The following is a 16,961-nucleotide window of genomic DNA, read 5'->3' on the forward strand; positions in this document are numbered from 1 at the left end:
ACACCTCTCTCGGTGTTCTCGGACCTGAGGGCCGGCCCCGCCCGCCGCGCACTCGGCCCCCGCAGTTCCCGGATGGAAGGCGCGGGGCTCCCGGGTGGGAGCCCAGGAGCCCCCGGGGGAGGCCGCGGCCCGGCCCCGCGGAGGGAGCGGCTTCCCGGGGGACGGCGGAGGGAGCGAGGCCGCGCGGGCCGAGAGCCGAGCGCCGGCCGGCCCGGCCCCCCGCCCCCACCCCGAGGCCCGCCCCGGCGTACCTTTGGCGAGGGCTACCGTGGAGTTCTCGGTGTCGATGGTGTAGAGGATGCCCTCGTAGCGGATCTCCGCCTTGGAGATGAGGCTGATCTTGCTGCCGATGTAAGGGGTGCCCCCGCTCATGGCGCCGCCGCCGCCGCCGCTCCGGGCCGCTCGCAGAGAGGCAGATCCCGCGCCGCTGTCGCCGCTCCGCACGCCCGCTCGCTCCGTCGGCGCCTACAGCAGCCGCCTCAGACCCAACATGGCGGCGGCGCCGGCTCCGCTACCCTCCCCCAGCCTCCCGCCCTCAAGCCGCGGCGCGGCGGCGGCGGCGGCGACAGCGGCGGCGGCGCGGGGCATGCTGGGCGGGCGAGGCCGTGCTCTCGCGAGACTCGGCCGGCGGGCCGCGGGCGGCTGCTCGGTCCTCCGCGGCCTCAGCGGTGCGAGCGGCGCCGCTGGGCCTGCCTGCTGCTGTAGCGCGGCGCGGCGCGGCGCGGGCCGCCTGCGAGGACTTTGCGGGAAGGGTGAAGTGCCTGTGACACCGGGACGCTGCGGACGGAGGGGAAACGCACCGCGGCCCTCTGACCCCGGCTGCTGGCTCCGCCATTTCCAGACGCCTTGTCCGCTTTTACGAGCCCTGTGTGTCTTTGCAAACGCGTGTCCCTCTGCTTGGAAAGTTGCCCACGCGCCTCCGCGCTCCTGGCGAGCTGCTGGCCGGCCATCCTTTTAAGGACACCGTCTTTGCCCTGCTGGAGCAGCTGCAGCCCTCGTGGAGCCCTCGTGGCCCGGTTCCCGCGGCGATGGCCCGTCCAGGCTGCTCCTGGCGCTGGGACGCGGGAGTCCGGCTCTGTCCAGCACTTTCAGGTGGTCTGGTCCCGGTGCCTGGCTGTCAATGCTCCTATGTACCGAGCCGCCCCAGTTACTTGCAGCCTGGGTCAGTTGTGTGAACTTGGTTCACGTAAACAACAGCCTCTTCAACCTTAGTTGGACGTCGAGTTGGGAACTGAAACTTGGTGTGTCCAGAGCCATTTTCGCTATTTCGCCTCTAAACCTGCTCTTTGGTCCCCACCGGTGACCACTGAGGTAACTACCGTTTAGCCAGCTGCTCAGACCAAGCTGATTCCATGTCACGCAGTGCAAACCGGATTCCTTACCTGGGCTTCTAGCCCCCTCCCACACTCTGTTGTAGTCACCCTTTCTTCCAGAACTTTCGTACCTCATTCCAGTCCCTGCTCGAATGTCACCCGATAAATGATTTTCCTGACTCCCCTGTTCAAAATAGTAGCACCCACAACCCCACATCCCCTTATCCAGCTTGTTTTTGAATAACAGCGTCTCCCTTTCCCGAAATAACTGCTTTACTATTTGTGTGGGTCCGTCTCCTTCACTGGATTGTGAACATTTGAGGTGGGAACGTTGATTCGGACACTGCTGCGCCCCAGTGCTGTGTCATCAGGGCCTTGTACAGAACCTGGCCCAGAGCACTTGGCTCAGTAAATACTTGTTCCCTGAATGAATGGTTGGATAAAGGCAGAACAGGCAAAGTTTCTGGTGAGTTTAGTGAGATGAGAAGTCTGGTGTTACAGAGAAGTAGACCAAGGCTTTCATGAGGTTGATACACAATGGCTTCGAAGGGAGACAGCGAAATCCCTGGTTCAGTATGAGGTCTATACCAGGGAATCCCATTCTTACTATTATTCTTTCCTCCCCATTCCGGACCTGAGTCCCAACGGACCTTCCCCTGCTTTCCGAGTGAGCTGATGCTTTTCCATCTGTAAACTGATGATACCCGAATTTACATCTACCGACTTCCTGGGTCACGCTAACCGCATAGTCGATGTAATTGCTTGGGGGTCCCACAAACGCTTGGCAACTCCACATGCCCAAAATTATCTGCATGTATTTCCCTCCTTCTCCAAAATAAACTCACCTTTATTCACATTCCCTATCCTGATTACTGCTCTCAGGAACCACCTAAGTATCCCACCAGGAGTTCTCATCTAGCTACACCCAGCTGGTCTTCGATTCTATTTTATGTTTTGCAATTTAGGGTTTCCAGCACCCTAGGACATCAAGAACCATGTGAAAATGCAGCTGATCACCGTGGTAGCCCATAGTGCATTATGCATATGAATCTGCAATTTATGTGCTAGAAACAAGGTGGAGAGCTGTGATGCATTTCACTAAAATAGCATGCTTGCTAACATCCGAAACCTGTGTTGTTTCTCTGCTTCACAGTTCCTGGTAACCTACAGAAAACATAAATCCCTCCCCCATCAAATGTCTTCAGCAATAGAAGCTCTCAAATTTCCACACTGAAGGGGATAAGGAGTAATGATCTGATTGGAAAGGAGTCCAGGAGGATTGGGGGCTTGTCCAAAGCTATGTTTCTAGCAGGTACGTTGTCTTTTTATTTGTCTTTTCTTTGTGAAGCTGGTGAGTGGCTGATGGAGAATAAGGGAGAATCCACGCCCCTGCCCCTCACCACCCGTTGGTGTAGACAGAGTGTGCTGTTCATTGTAACTCCCAGTATATGCTATACACACCCAATGCTCTAGCCACACTGAATTGCTTGCTTCCCAGAACCTGTGTCTCTCTCTTTCCCTCCTGTTATCATTTCTTCACCTCCTGTTTGATCTGAAAGGTGCTCTATCTCATCTCCACTTGCAGGCGAGAATTAAAGTCACCTTCACACCACTGACAAAAAATTAAGTGACTTAAAACAACTACTGTTTTACTATGTTTCACAGTTTCATATATCAGAAAATCAAGCCTCGACTGAGCAGTTGTGTTTGGTATGGTGCTGATTTGGATCATTTAGTGGCAGCTTGCATGGTACAGAGGGGCTGAGACCGCTTCATTCACATGTCTGGACTATTTGGCAGGAACAGCTAGAGACTAGGACTTCAATCACACTGTAGCTACCTTACCAGCCTGCACTGTCAACTGTTCCGTCTGTACCAGTGTTCTGAGTCTCTCTTAAGCAGTGGGCAAAACACTACCCTAAAGGATGTAAAAAGGAAAGGCAGCAAAGATCTGCTATAAGTCTACTTTGTGTCAGGTATTGGGTCAGTTTATTGTTTTTAAGATTATATTTATGGGGCCGGCGCTGTTAACAGTGGGTTAACGCCTGGCCTGATGTGCCAGCATCCCTTATGGGCACCGGTTCGAAACCTGGCTGCTCTGCTTCCGGTCCAGCTCTCTGCTATGGCTTGGGAATGCAGTAGAAGATGGCCCCAGATGGCTGCAACGGCTGAGCTGATCCAAAGCCAGGAGCCAGGAGCTTCTTTTGGGTCTCCCACACGGGTACAGGGGTCCAAGGACTTGGGCCATCTTCTACTGCTTTCCCAGGCCATAGCAGAAAGCTGGATTGGAAGAAGAGCAGCCGGGACTAGAACCGGTGCCCATATGGGATGCTGGCGCTTTAGGCCAGGGAGTTAACCTGCTGAGCCATAGTGCTGGCCACAATATAATCTTTTTTAAAAAGACTATATTTATTTATTTGAAAGGCAGAGTTACAGAAAGAGAGAGAGAGAGAGAGAGAGATCTTCCATCCTCTGGTTTACTTCTCAAATGACCTCTTATGATGTGACCTTCATTATTTCCTTTTTCTACTTATTTTGTGTTTAATTTGCTCCTGTATGCACCCCATATTCTTAAGATAGAAGCTGAAATTACAGATTTTAAGGCTTCTTTTCAAGTGTAAGCACTCAATCTATAAATTTATTTCTAAATTGTATCTCACAAATTTAATATGTATTGCTTTTATTATTATTCACTAGGGAATATTTCTAATTTCCTACTGAGATTTATTCTTTGACCCATAGGTAATTTAAAAGTGTGTGGCAGGGGCATGTGTTTGGCCTAGCAGTTAAGACGCTGGTGGAGACACCTGCTTCCCACATCATAGTGCCTGGGTTTGAGTCCCGGCTCTGCTCCCAGTTCCAGCTTCTTGCTAATGTGTTCACTGGGAGGCAGCAGTTGATGGCTCAAGCAAATGGATTGCAACCACCCACATGGGAAACCTGGATTGAGTTTCTGACCCCCAGCTCTCAGCTTTGGCCTGGCTCAGCCTCAGCCATTGCAGGTATTTGGAGAATGAACCCAGCAGATGTGAGCTCTGTCTTTCTCTCTCAAATAATAAATAAATAAAATTAAAAATAACAAAGTACATGGCCTAATTTCCAAATATTGAGGGAATTTTCTAGTTGCCTGTTAACTTCCTCATTTATTTCCACTGTAGCTGTAGTCAGAGGGCACACTCACCATGCAGTCCTTTGAATTTCTTGAGACTTATTTTTCAGCCTAGTATTTAGATAAATGTTCTGTAGACACTTAAAAAAGAATCTGTGTTCTGTAATTGAGTGTAATCTATAAATTTCAGGTAAGTCAAGTTGGTTGATAGTGTTTCTCAAATTTCTGTTGTTGTTGTTGAGAGAGAGTGTCTATCTAGAGATAGTGTCAGTTACTGAGAGAGGTATATTAAAAATCTCTATGAGTGGCTGGCGCCATGGCTCACTAGGCTAATCCTCCACCTGGGGTGCTGGCACCCCAGGTTCTAGTCCCGGTTGGGGCACCGAATCCTGTCCCAGTTGCTCCTCTTCCAGTCTAGCTCTATGCTGTGGCCTGGGAAGGCAGTGGAGGATGGCCAGGTCCTTGGGCCCTGCACCCCCATGGAAGACCACGAGGAAGCACCTGGCTCCTGGCTTCGGATCGGCGCAGTGTGCAGGCCACAACGCTGTAGCAGCCACTTGGGGGGTGAACCAGCGGGAAAAAGAAGACTTTCTCTCTGTCTCTCTCTCTTTCACTGTCTAACTCTGCCTGTCCAAAAAAAAAAAAAAAAAAAAAAAAAAATCTCTGAAATTAGACTTATCTGTTTCTCTTAATATCTACAAATTTTTGCTTCCTATATGCTATTAGAAACATACATTTTGTATTGTTAATGTCTCCTGATAAACAACACTTCCATCATGATGAAATATTTGTCTTTGTAAAACATACTTTGAAAAGTTCACAGTAAAATGGAATTTAAGATAATTTTTAGTGCAAAAGGGTTTTGGAGTCCATACATAGTTTTCTCATACTTTGCATTTCTATGAACTTTTTGAATACCCTCATATGTATAGGATTTGTCTTGAAGTCTACTTTGCCTAGTTCAAATAGAGCTATAACAGCTTTCTAATGACAAGTGTTGCTTGATGGATATGTTCAATTCTTTTAGTTTCATTATTGGTACCCTTTTATTTATGGGATGTGCTTTGTTGTAACATAATAAAGTTTTGTGTTTCTATTCAGTTTGGCAAGTTCTGTCAAATTGCATCTGCATTTAATTTCATTATTGGTATGGATAAGTTTAAATTTACCATCTTGCTATTTGTTTTCTGCAGTTCTGCCTTTTGTTTCTTTGTTCTTTTTTCCCCAAGATTTATTGATTTATTTGAAAGGTAGAGTGACAGAGAGAGAGAGAGGGAGAGACAGAAAGAGAGAAAGTAAGATCTTCCATCCCCTGGTTCACTCCCCAAATGGTTGCAGCAGCTAGAGCTGGGTCAGGTTGAAGCAAGGAGTTGGGAGTTCAATCCATGCCTCCCTCTTGGATGACAGGGATGGAAGTACTTGGGCCATCCTCTGCTGCCTTCCCAGGTAGTTAGCAGGGAGTTGGATTGAAAACAAAACAGTCGGGCCTCCAGCCAGTGCTCAGTATGGTATGTAGCTTAACCTGCTGTTCCACAATGCCAGCCCCTCCCCCTCTTCTTTTTTTTCTTTCTTTCTTTTTTTTTTTTTTTTAAAGGTTTATTTATTTATTTGAAAGGCAGAGTTACAGAGAGGCAGAGGCAGAGACAGAGGTCTTCCATCTGCTGGTTCACTCCCCAGATGGCCGCAATGGCTGGAGCTGTGCCGATCTAAAGCCGGGAGTCAGGAGCTTCTTCCAGGTCTCCGACATGGGTACAGGGGCCCAAGGGCAGCTGGATGGGAAGTGGAGCAGTTGGGACTTGAATCAGCGCCCATATGGGATGCTGGCACTGCAGGTGGCAGCTTTACCCTGTAGGCCACAGCGCCGACCCTCCCCACCTTTCTTAATACAACATTTTTTATTACTCCATTTTTTCCCTACCTTTCTGTAATTAAGTTAGTATTTTCTCTAGAGATTTGAGAATGCTTGCATAACTTCTGTGGAATAGATTGAATTAGCTTTTTTATTGTTTAGAATAATTTGGGAACCTTAAAATAATATATTTCTATTTATAACCTTTATTATTGTCAGAATTTTTATCTCTACATGTATTGTAAACCTCATAAAACATTATTGCATGGGGCCAGCACTGTGGCGTAGTGGGTAAAGCCGCCATCTACAGTGCTGGCATCCCATATGGGCGCCAGTTTGAGTCCTGCCTGCTCCATTTCTGACCCAGCTCTTTGCTATGGCCTGGGAAAGCAGTAGAAGATGGCCCAAATCCTTTACCACTGCACCCATGTGGGAGACCCAGAAGAAGCTCCTGGCTCCTGGCTTCGAATCAGCACAGCTCTGGCTGTTACAGCCATCTGGGGAGTGAACCAGCGGATGGAAGACCTCTCTCTCTCTGTCTGCCTCTGCCTCTCCGTAACTCTGCTTTTCAAATAAATAAACAAATATAAAAAAACGCCGGCGCCGTTGCTCACTAGGCTAATCCTCCGCCTGTGGCGCCGGCACACCGGGTTCTAGTCCCGGTCAGGGCACCGATCCTGTCCCGGTTGCCCCTCTTCCAGGCCAGCTCTCTGCTGTGGCCAGGGAATGCAGTGGAGGATGGCCCAAGTGCTTGGGCCCTGCACCCCATGGGAGACCAGGAGAAGCACCTGGCTCCTGCCATCGGATCAGCGCGGTGCGCCGGCCGCAGCGCGCTACCGCGGCAGCCATTGGAGGGTGAACCAACGGCAAAAAGGAAGACCTTTCTCTCTGTCTCTCACTATCCACTCTGCCTGTCAAAAAAAAAAAAATAATAATAATAATAAAAAATTTAAAAAAGAAAATCTAAAAAAGAAACCCTCACATTATTGCTTTTCCTGTAAATAACCAATGTATGTTAATGTAATTTTATTTATTTTAAAAAAATATTTATTTTATTTATTTGAAAGAGTTACAGAGAGAGATAGAGACACAGAGAGAGGTCTTCCATCCACTGGTTCACTCCCCTGATGGCTGCAATGGCTGGAGCTGCGCTGATCTGAAGCCAGGAGCCAGGAGCTTCTTTCGGATCTCCCATGTGGGTGCAGGGGCCCAAGGACTTGAGCCATCTTCTATTACTTTCCTAGGCCACAGGAGAAAGCTGGATTGGAAGAGGAACAGCTGGGACTCGAACCGGCGCCCATATGGGATGCTGGCACTGCAGGCCAAGGCTTTAACCTGCTGCACCACAGTGCCGGCCCATGTTAATGTAATTTTAAAACAGTTTTTATATTTACCCACATAGTTATCCTTTATTCCTCATTCTCTCATATATATCTGTGCTTCACCCTGGGATAATTTCCTTTCAATTTCAATAGATTCTTTGATATAGTGCAGGCATGCTGGCAAAAAATTATCTCATCTTTTGATTTTCTGAAAATACCTCTATTTTTCCTTTGTGTTTGAAGGATATTTTTACTGGATATTGTATTGTAGATGGAGCATTTTACCTTCAGCATTTAAAGATGTTACTCTGAGGGCCATTTGTGGCATAGCGAGTTAAGCCACCGCCTGCAGTGCTGACATTACATATAGGCTCTGGTTCAAGTCCACTTCTGATTCAGCACCCTGCTAATGGCCTGGTGGAGCAGCAGAGGATGGCCTAGGTGCTTGGGCCCCTGCCACCTACATGGGAGACCTGGATGAAGCTCCTGGCTTCAGCCTGGCCCTGGCCCAGTTGTTGTGGCCATCTGGGAAGTGAACCAGTGGATGGAAAGTTCATTTCTTTCTTTCTTTCCCTCCCTTTCTGTAAATCTGCCTTTCAAATAAATAAAATAAAAATATTTTAAAAAATTATTTTATTTACTTGAAAGGCAGAGTTGTAGAGAGAGGAGGAGAGACAGAGAGACAGAGAGAGAGAGAGAGAGTGAGAGAGAGATGTTCCATCTATGGGTTCACTTCTCAAATGGCCACAACTGGGGCGGGGCCAGGCTAAAGCCAGGAGCCTGGAGCTTCTTCCAGGTCTCTCACACGGGTGCAGGGGCCCAAGGACTGGGGCCATTTTCCACTGCTTTCCCAGGCTCATTAGCAGGAGGTTGGATTGAAAGTGGAGCAGCTGGGTCTCACAGGCACTCATTTGGGATGCTGGCATTACAGATAGATTTAACCTGCTATACCACAGGGCTGGACCCATAAAATAAATCTTAAAAAAAAAAAAATTCATTCTGGGTGAAGTAGACAGGCATACAGGTTAAAACTGATTAGGTTTGTGAGCTGGAAGACCACGCCTTCACCACACCCCTGTGTGACCTCATGCCCCTGCCTTGCCACACCTGAGTACCCACTGACCACTCCCCTTTGAAAGTGGATTAAAACCCTGGGACAGAGTGTGTCTGGCCCTTTTTTTTCCGGGCCAACCCGCCTTATGCTTCGTGGCCTAGATGCTCTTCCATGTGGCTGGTTCCTGGTACTAAGTATGAACCCAGAACTACCTCTCTCCTGTAGATAAAGCCCTCATTCTCCTATACATCTTTGGCACTAAATAAAAGCTTAAAATGTACCATGCTGCCTCGTTCATTTATGCCAGCATTCAGAATTCTCTGAATACTAGGCAAGAACCCACTTAGGCTTATTAATGCTGGGGATTTATTAATAAGCATATAGTGATATCATATGGCACCCCAAATTCTGATCACAGATGGGACTTTTGGGGAACTTCAAGGGGCCACATTCTGGTATTATATATATATTTTTTGCTTTTTTTTTAATTAAACTTTTATTTAATGAATATAAATTTCCAAAGTACAGCTTATGGGTTACAATGGCTTCCCCCTCCCAAAATTTCCCTCCCACCCACATCCCTCCCCTTTCCCGCTCCCTCTCCCCTTCCAATCACATCATGATTCATTTTCAATTCTCTTTATATACAGAAGATCAGTTTAGTATATATTAGGTAACGATTTCAACAGTTTGCCCCCATATAGTAACACAAAGTGAAAAAAAAATACTGTTGGAGTACTAGTTATAGCATTAAATAAGAGTGTACAGTACATTAAAGACAGAGATCTTACATAATATATTTTTTTAAAAAAATTAATTTTCTATGCCATTTCCAATTTAACACCAGGTTTTTCCTTTTTTCATTTCCAATTATCTTTATATACAGAAGATCGATTCAGTATATAATTAGTAAAGATCACATCAGTTTGTACCCACGCAGAAACACAAAGTGTAAAAATACTGTTTCAGTACTAGTTATAGCATCACTGCACATTAGACAACACATTAGGGACAGATCCCACATGGGATGTAAGTACACAGTGACTCCTGTTGCTGACTTAACAATTTGACACTCCTGTTCATGGCGTCAGTAATCTCCCTAGGCTCTAGTCATGAGTTGCCAGGGCTATGGAAGCCTTTAGAGTTCGCTGACTTTGATCTTATTCCGATAGGGTCATAGTCAAAGTGGAAGTTCTCCCTTCAGAGAAAGGTACCTCCTTCTTTGATGGCCCTGTTCTTTCCACTGGGATCTCACTCACAGAGATCTTTCATTTAGGTCTTCTTCTTTTTTTCTTTTCCATGGTTTCTTGGCTTTCCATGCCTACAATACTCTCATGGGCTCTTCAGCCAGATCCGAATGCCTTAAGGGCTGATTCTGAGGCCAGAGTGTTGTTTAGGACGTCTGCCATTCTATGAGTCTGCTGTGTATCCCACTTCCCATGTTGGATCTTTCTCTCCCTTTTTGATTCTATCAGTTAGTATTAGCAGACACTTGTCTTGTTTGTGTGATCCCTTTGACTCTTAGACCTATCAGAGCCATCGAATGTGAACTGAAATTGATCACTTGGACTAGTGAGATGGCATTGGTACATGCCACCTTGATGGAATTGTATTGGAATCCCCTGGCACGTTTTTAACTCCACCATTTGCGGCAAGTCTGATTGTGCATGTCCCAAATTGTACATCTCCTCCCTCTCTTTTTCCACTCTTAAATTTAACAGGGATCACCTTTCAGTTAAAATTTAAACACCTAAGAGTAATTATGAAAACATCATGCTGAGTGAATTAAGCCAGTCCCTAAGAGACAAATATCATTTGTTTTCCCTGATCAGCGACAACTGAGCACCAAAGGGAAAACCTGTTGAAGTGAAATGGACACTATAAGAAACAATGAACTGATCAGCTCTTGTCCTGACTCTAGATGTACAATGTAATACTTTAATCCTTTTTAGTATTTGTTGTTGTTTTTGTTGTTGTTGTTCTAGTACTAGTGGTTGAACTCTGGTATTATATTTTTAAGTGGTCCAAGTCCAATATCACGGGGATTGGTGTTTAGTGGTTTAGATGCCAGTGTCTCCCTTTGGCATAGCTGGGTTTGATTCCTGGCTCCAGCTTCTGACTCCAGCTACCTGGTAATATGCAGGTGATGGCTCAAGTAATTGGGTTCCAAGTATCCATGGAGACCTGGCTTGTGTCCCCAGCTCCCAGATTTGGCCCTGGTCCCGCTCCAGCTATTGAAGACTTTTGGGGAATGAACTAGCAAGACGTAGCTGTCTGTCTCTGCCTCTTAAATAAATAAATAAATAAATAAGTAAGTAAATAAGTTATTCCTTTGTCTTCTGACTGCTGCTGTTTCTTTCTTCACCTCCCCCTCCTACTTCATTACAGTTATTTGCCTGAATGTGATGAGTTTTTTTTTTCTGCTTGAATTAAGATTTTCCCTTTATATTTAATTTCAGAAGTTTGCCCATGATATAGGTAGGCATGGTCTTCTTTATAGTTTTTGGCTGTCTTTGGGTTTGCTGTGCTTATTAGATCTGTGGACTGATTTTTTTTTAAATCACTTTTGGAAAATTTTCAACAATTAGCTCTTGTTATATTTCTTGTGCCCCACTCTTTTTTTTTTATTTATAAATATCTAATTATATCTTTTTGGTATTGTCCCACATGTCTCTCAGGCTCTATTCTGTTTTTCTTTTTCCCTATCTTTGTTTTACTTGGGTAGTTTCTATGCATTGTTTTTAGTTCATCTGATCCTTTCTTCGACTGTTCCCCGTGACCTGTTCATTTCATCTAGCATTGTCTTCTTCAGCGCGGGAATATTCATGTGGATCTTTCTTAAAGATCCAGGGGCCAGCATTGAGGCACAGTGGAAAAAGCTGCTGCCTGAGGTGTTGGAATCCCATATCGGAGTGCAGGTTTGAGTACTGGCTGCTCTGATCCAGCTCCCTGTTAATGTACCAGGGAAGGCAGTAGAAGCTCCTGGCTCCTGGCCTCAGCCTGGCCCAGCCCTGGCTGTTGTGGCCATTTAGAGAGTGAACCAGCAGATGGAGGATCTTGCTGTCTCTCCCTCTGTTTCTCTGTTGCTCTGCCTTTCAAGTAAATAGACTAATAAGTCTTCTTTAAATGGTCTTCTGCTGTTGTTATCCACTATGCCCAACTTTGCTGTAATTTCTTTAATGTATTTATAATAGCCATTTTAAAGTCCTTATCCACTAACTTCTCAATCAGATGAGCATCTTCCTTAATTGATTATTTTCCCTTTTGATTTTGGGTCTCATTTTCCTGATTCTTTATACCTAATACTTTTTCAGGTTTGATATTATATTTAAAAAACAAATATGAGTGAAAAAAGTATTTTTCCTGAGAGAAGGAACACTTTTTTGCTTACCAGTCAGCTAGGATGAAGACCTGATTATTCAGATCCAGTCAACTGGATTGCAGCTTTAGTTAACTTTAGTTCCTCTTAGTGTCAGATATCCTAATGTGATTGCTATATTTTTTGGTTTTTAAAAAATTGATTATGTTTATTTGAGGTAGAGGGAGATATTTCATCTGTTGGTTCACTCTCCAAATGCCCTCACCAGCCAGGGCTAGACCAGGCTGAAGCCACAAGCCTGGAATCCAATCTCAGTCTCCTACAGGGGTGGCAGAGACCCAACTACTTGGCGGTCACCTGCTGCCTCTCGGGGTGTGCATTAGCAAGACGCTGAGATCGGAAGCAGAGCCAGGACTTGAACCCAGGCACTCCAAAGACCTGGGAAGTAGATGTCCCAACCAACAGCTAAACTTCTACACCTGGTGCCTGCCCTATGATCTGTATGTCTTGTAGGCCTTTCCTTCTAATAAAACTCTGGACCCACGTATGAAGAATCAGTGGAGGGGCTGGTGCTGTGGTGTAGTGGGTTGAAGCCCTGGCCTGAAGTGCCGGCATCCCATATGGGCGCCGATTCTAGTCCCCGCTGCTCCTCTTCTGAACCAGCTCTCTTCTATGGCCTGGGATAGCAGCAGAAGATAGCTCAACTCCTTGGGTCCCTGGATCCACGTGGGAGACACCGAAGAAGCTCCTGGCTCCTGGCTTCGGATTGGCGCAGCTCTGGCCATTACGGCCATCTGGGAGTGAACCAGTGGATGGAAGACCTCTCTCTCTCTACCTCTCTCTGTAACTCTTGTCTTTCAAATAAGTAAAACAAATCTTTTAAAAAAATCAGTGGAGATCCCTCTGTCTCAGTGGAGATCCCTCTCACAGTCAGAATGCCTCAGCCTCCTACATTGCCACTCCCTTAACAAACAAGATACACTAGCTTCTTTTTTTTGGTTCTTCCATATTCTCATCTGTTGATCCAACCCATAGAGATTTTTAAAGTACCAGTAGTCTCTTAGCCGAGAAGAACCCTCTGACTGTGACAAGCCCTGTCATTGGCTTGCCCATGCCCAGATGTGACAGTCAGCTCCAGTGGCCCCTCATCCCTTCTCACCTATGAAATCTCATCCCACTTCTCTAGAATTCAATTTCTTTAGACTTTTTTGTGCTGTCTATAAACATAAATGTGATCTTTTACTTTATCTATCCTCCCCTTGCCCCTTCTCTGTAGAACTGGTAATCTGTTATGGTCCTTTAAAGCCTTATTGGGCTGGCGCCGCGGCTCACTAGGCTAATCCTCCGCCTGCAGCGTCGGCACCCCGGGTTCTAGTCCCGGTTGTGGCACCAGATTCTGTCCCGGTTGCTCCTCTTGCAGTCCAGCTCTCTGCTGTGGCCCGGGAGGGCAGTGGAGGATGGCCCAGGTCCTTGGGCCCTGCACCCACATGGGAGAACAGAAGAAGCACCTGGCTCCTGGCTTCGGATCGGCACAGTGTGCCAGCCACAAGGCGCTGGCCGTAGCAGCCACTTGGCGGGTCACCAACGGAAAAAGGAAGACCTTTGTCTCCCTCTCACTGTCTAACTCTGCCTGTCAAAAAATAAATTAAAAAAAAAATGTAAAGCCTTATTGGAAGTGGAATCTCAAAGACTTTTGGCCCCTATTCACATCCACTGCAGATATATCCATTATATCCTCGGTGGGGATGGGAGCCTTCTTAGTTTCATCTCCAGAGTTGAAATAGATAGCTGGTCTTTCATTTAAGGAACATATAATGTTGCTAGCTTGCATTTGGAGGCCATGTTCTTCAAACAACAGAACCATTGTTGTTGAGTGAGATGCTGCTCTTGTGAAAAACACACGGAAGCTGACACAGAAGCGCTGCTATGGACGATGTCTGTCATCCCATACTTGCTCTGGGTGCATGCCCATTGAATGGTGGTGTTATTGATTTTCATCTTGCCTACTCTTGCTCTCTGTTTAGCGCATGATTGCTGGATTTTAAAAGCACACATGATACAATTTCATAATTTTCTGCTTTTTAATTAACAATCTCTCTCTGTGTTATATATTTTCATTCCTAATTTTAAAATGGTTAAAACTGAGACTTGGTGAAGTCTTAGTCCAGGATTAAGGTAGACTATATAGATTTCAGTCAAGTCTATGTGTTTTTTTTTTTTTTTTTTTTTTACAGGCAGAGTGGACAGTGAGAGAGACGGAGAAAAAGGTCTTCCTTTTCCGTTGGTTCACTCCCCCAATGGCTGCTGTGGCTGGTACGCTGCGGCCGGCACACCGCGCTGATCCAAAGCCAGAAGCCAGGTGCTTCTCCTGGTCTCCCATGCAGGTGCAGGGCCCAAGGACTTGGGCCATCCTCCACTGCCCTCCCGAGCCACAGCAGAGGACTGGAAGAGGGGCAACTGGGACAGAATCCGGTGCCCCACCAGGACTAGAACCCGGTGTGCCGGCGCCGCAGGTGGAGGATTAGCCTAGTGGGCTGTGGTGCCGGCCAGTGTTTTATACTATCCTAGAATGGCAAATAGAATTTAGTCCAGTGATAACTCAATTAAATGGCAGTGCTTGCCTGGAGATTTGTCTTGGAGAGGTTTTTGCAGTTGGGTCTGAGATACCAGGACCCTGTGACATGATCAATACCTATCTTCCATGGAAAGACACAGGGTGGAAGAGTGGTGAAACCATGGGTCCAAATCTCATCTGCCTCCCGTTATAGTCAGTAAAAGTACACACAAGAGTTAATGCTGGCCGGCGCCGCGGCTCACTAGGCTAATCCTCCACCTTGCGGCGCTGGCACACCGGGTTCTAGTCCCGGTCGGGGCACCGATCCTGTCCCAGTTGCCCCTCTTCCAGGCCAGCTCTCTGCTGTGGCCAGGGAATGCAGTGGAGGATGGCCCAAGTGCTTGGGCCCTGCACCCCATGGGAGACCAGGAGAAGCACCTGGCTCCTGCCATTGGATCAGCGCGGTGCGCCGGCCGCAGCGTGCCTACCGCGGCGGCCATTGGAGGGTGAACCAATGGCAAAAGGAAGACCTTTCTCTCTGTCTCTCTCTCTCTCTCACTATCCACTCTGCCTGTCAAAAAAAAAAAAAAAAAAAAAAAAGAGTTAATGCTAAACTTGTTCTCAGTTGTGTGTGTGTGCAAATTGTTGAAATCTTTACTTAGTATAGAGTTGGTCTTCTGTGTTTAAAGTTAATTGAAGATGAATCTTAATGGAGAATGGGACTGGGAATGGGAGAGGGAGGAGGAGGAAGGTGAGAGTAGGGGTGGGAGGGTGGGTATGGTGGGAAGAATCACTGTATTCCTAAAGTTGTACTTATGAAATTTGTACTCCTTAAATAAAAGGTTTCTTTGGGAAAAAAAAATTAAAATATAGCCTGGATTTTAAAAAAAGAATTAAATGCTTTGTAACTTAATGACACTCTACAATTAGTTTTACTGTTCTTCCCATTACTCTGTATTTGTCTAACTGTCTCAACAACAAATAATAGAAATGGGTAAGACATGCATGTGATTGGAAAGTAAGCAAAGTAATGGAAACTAGAAGAAATTCTTTTGAGGGAAAATCCTTCTCCCCTTTTTTGTAAAAAAGAAAAAAAAATTTACTTGTTTGAAAGGCAGAGTTTTCAGAGAGAGAAGGAGAGACAGAGAGGGAAAGATATCATCCATCTGCTGGTTTACTCTCCTAATGGCTTCAGCAGGAACCTAGAAGTCCACCACGGTCTCCCATGTGGATGGTGGGGGCCCAAGCATTTGGGTCATCATCTGCTGCTTTCTCAGGTGCCCTTGTAGGATGCTGGATCAGAAGTGGAGCAGCCAGGACTTGAACCAAGGCTTATGTGGGATGCTGGTGTCCCAGATGGTGGCTTACCCCACTGCGCCACAACACTGGTGGAAAACCTTTGTAAAATCGAATATGGTGAAGTCATACCTGTCCTTCAAGGTCCCCTCCCCCCAGTCTTCATTCATTTGGGCAGCTGTGAAACAATACTATACTGGTGGACTTTAGCAAAAATATATTCTTACTCTGAAAAGTCCAAGATGAAGGCTCTCACAGATTCAGTGTCTGTGGAGGGCTCACTTCCTGGTTCATCGATGGCTTCCTCATGCTGAGAAAGGGGCAGCTGATCTCTCTGGGATTTCCTTCAAAATGGCACTAATCCCATTCATGAGGGCTCCACCCCATGACCTAATCACCTGCTAAAGGCCCTACCCTTGAGGATTAGGCTTTCATCATAGGAATTTTGGGGGACACAAGCATTCAGACAGTTGCACCCCTAGTCGTGACCTCAGTGACTGCCATGGCTTCTCATTGTGTGCTCTTAGAATAACCTGGGATATGTTTACAAAATTCTGTGTGAATTGGCTTCCACTTACCTCTCAACTCTCCCCTTAACTATTCCCCATTCTTTCCACCCTTCAGCCTTTGCTCTACCTTGAAGAATTCATATTAAATACTCAGATTCTCCTCCTCCAGCCTTACCATTGAGACACTCATCCTGGATATCACTTCTGTCTTCTCACTGCTGTCCAGAGAGCTGTTGTCTTAGATAATTGCTATCCATCCTAACTCTGTCTTGCACTAATGTACTCATATACTGTCTTAGTCTATTTCCTGTTGGTATATGAAAACACCAGATGCTGGGTGTATGAGGAAAAGAGGCTTTTTTTTTTTTTTAAAAAAAAGGATTTATTAATTTATTTGAAAGGCAGAGTTACAGAGAGGGAGAAGGAGAGAGAAAGAGAGAGGGAGAGAGAGAGAGAGAGAAATTTTCTATTGCTGGTTCACTCCCCCAATGGCCACTACAGCCAGGGCTGGGCCAGGCCTGGGCCAGGAGCCAGGAGCTTCATCCAGGTTTCCCATGTGAGTGCAGGGGTCCAAGTACTTTAGTATTCTGCTGCTTTCCCCAAGTGTATTAGCAGGAAACTGGAAGTGGAGTAGTT

General features: G+C 46.4%; 1 protein-coding gene and 1 long non-coding RNA gene across 3 annotated transcripts in view; one reads left to right on the plus strand and one right to left on the minus strand.

Annotated features, from left to right (window-relative positions):
- The window catches only part of LSM14A (LSM14A mRNA processing body assembly factor), a 58,027-nt gene extending 57,509 nt beyond the window's left edge, over positions 1-518 (minus strand). Inside the window, exon 1 of one of the 2 annotated variants that reach the window (XM_062177125.1) lies at positions 252-518. In XM_062177125.1, the coding sequence (XP_062033109.1) occupies positions 252-372 (121 nt within the window). In that variant the 5' untranslated portion in view covers positions 373-518. The remainder of the gene's footprint in view (positions 1-251) is intronic. The other variant, XM_062177126.1, reaches the window with a different exon arrangement.
- Positions 519-716: 198 nt separating this feature from the next.
- LOC133748377 (uncharacterized) overlaps positions 717-16,961 on the plus strand; it is a 34,904-nt gene continuing 18,659 nt past the window's right edge. The window contains exons 1-2 of the long non-coding RNA XR_009864451.1: positions 717-1,311; positions 2,467-2,625. This is a non-coding gene — a long non-coding RNA (uncharacterized LOC133748377). The remainder of the gene's footprint in view (positions 1,312-2,466; positions 2,626-16,961) is intronic.

This window comes from Lepus europaeus, chromosome 19 (assembly GCF_033115175.1).
Source record: "Lepus europaeus isolate LE1 chromosome 19, mLepTim1.pri, whole genome shotgun sequence".
NCBI lineage: Eukaryota > Metazoa > Chordata > Mammalia > Lagomorpha > Leporidae > Lepus > Lepus europaeus.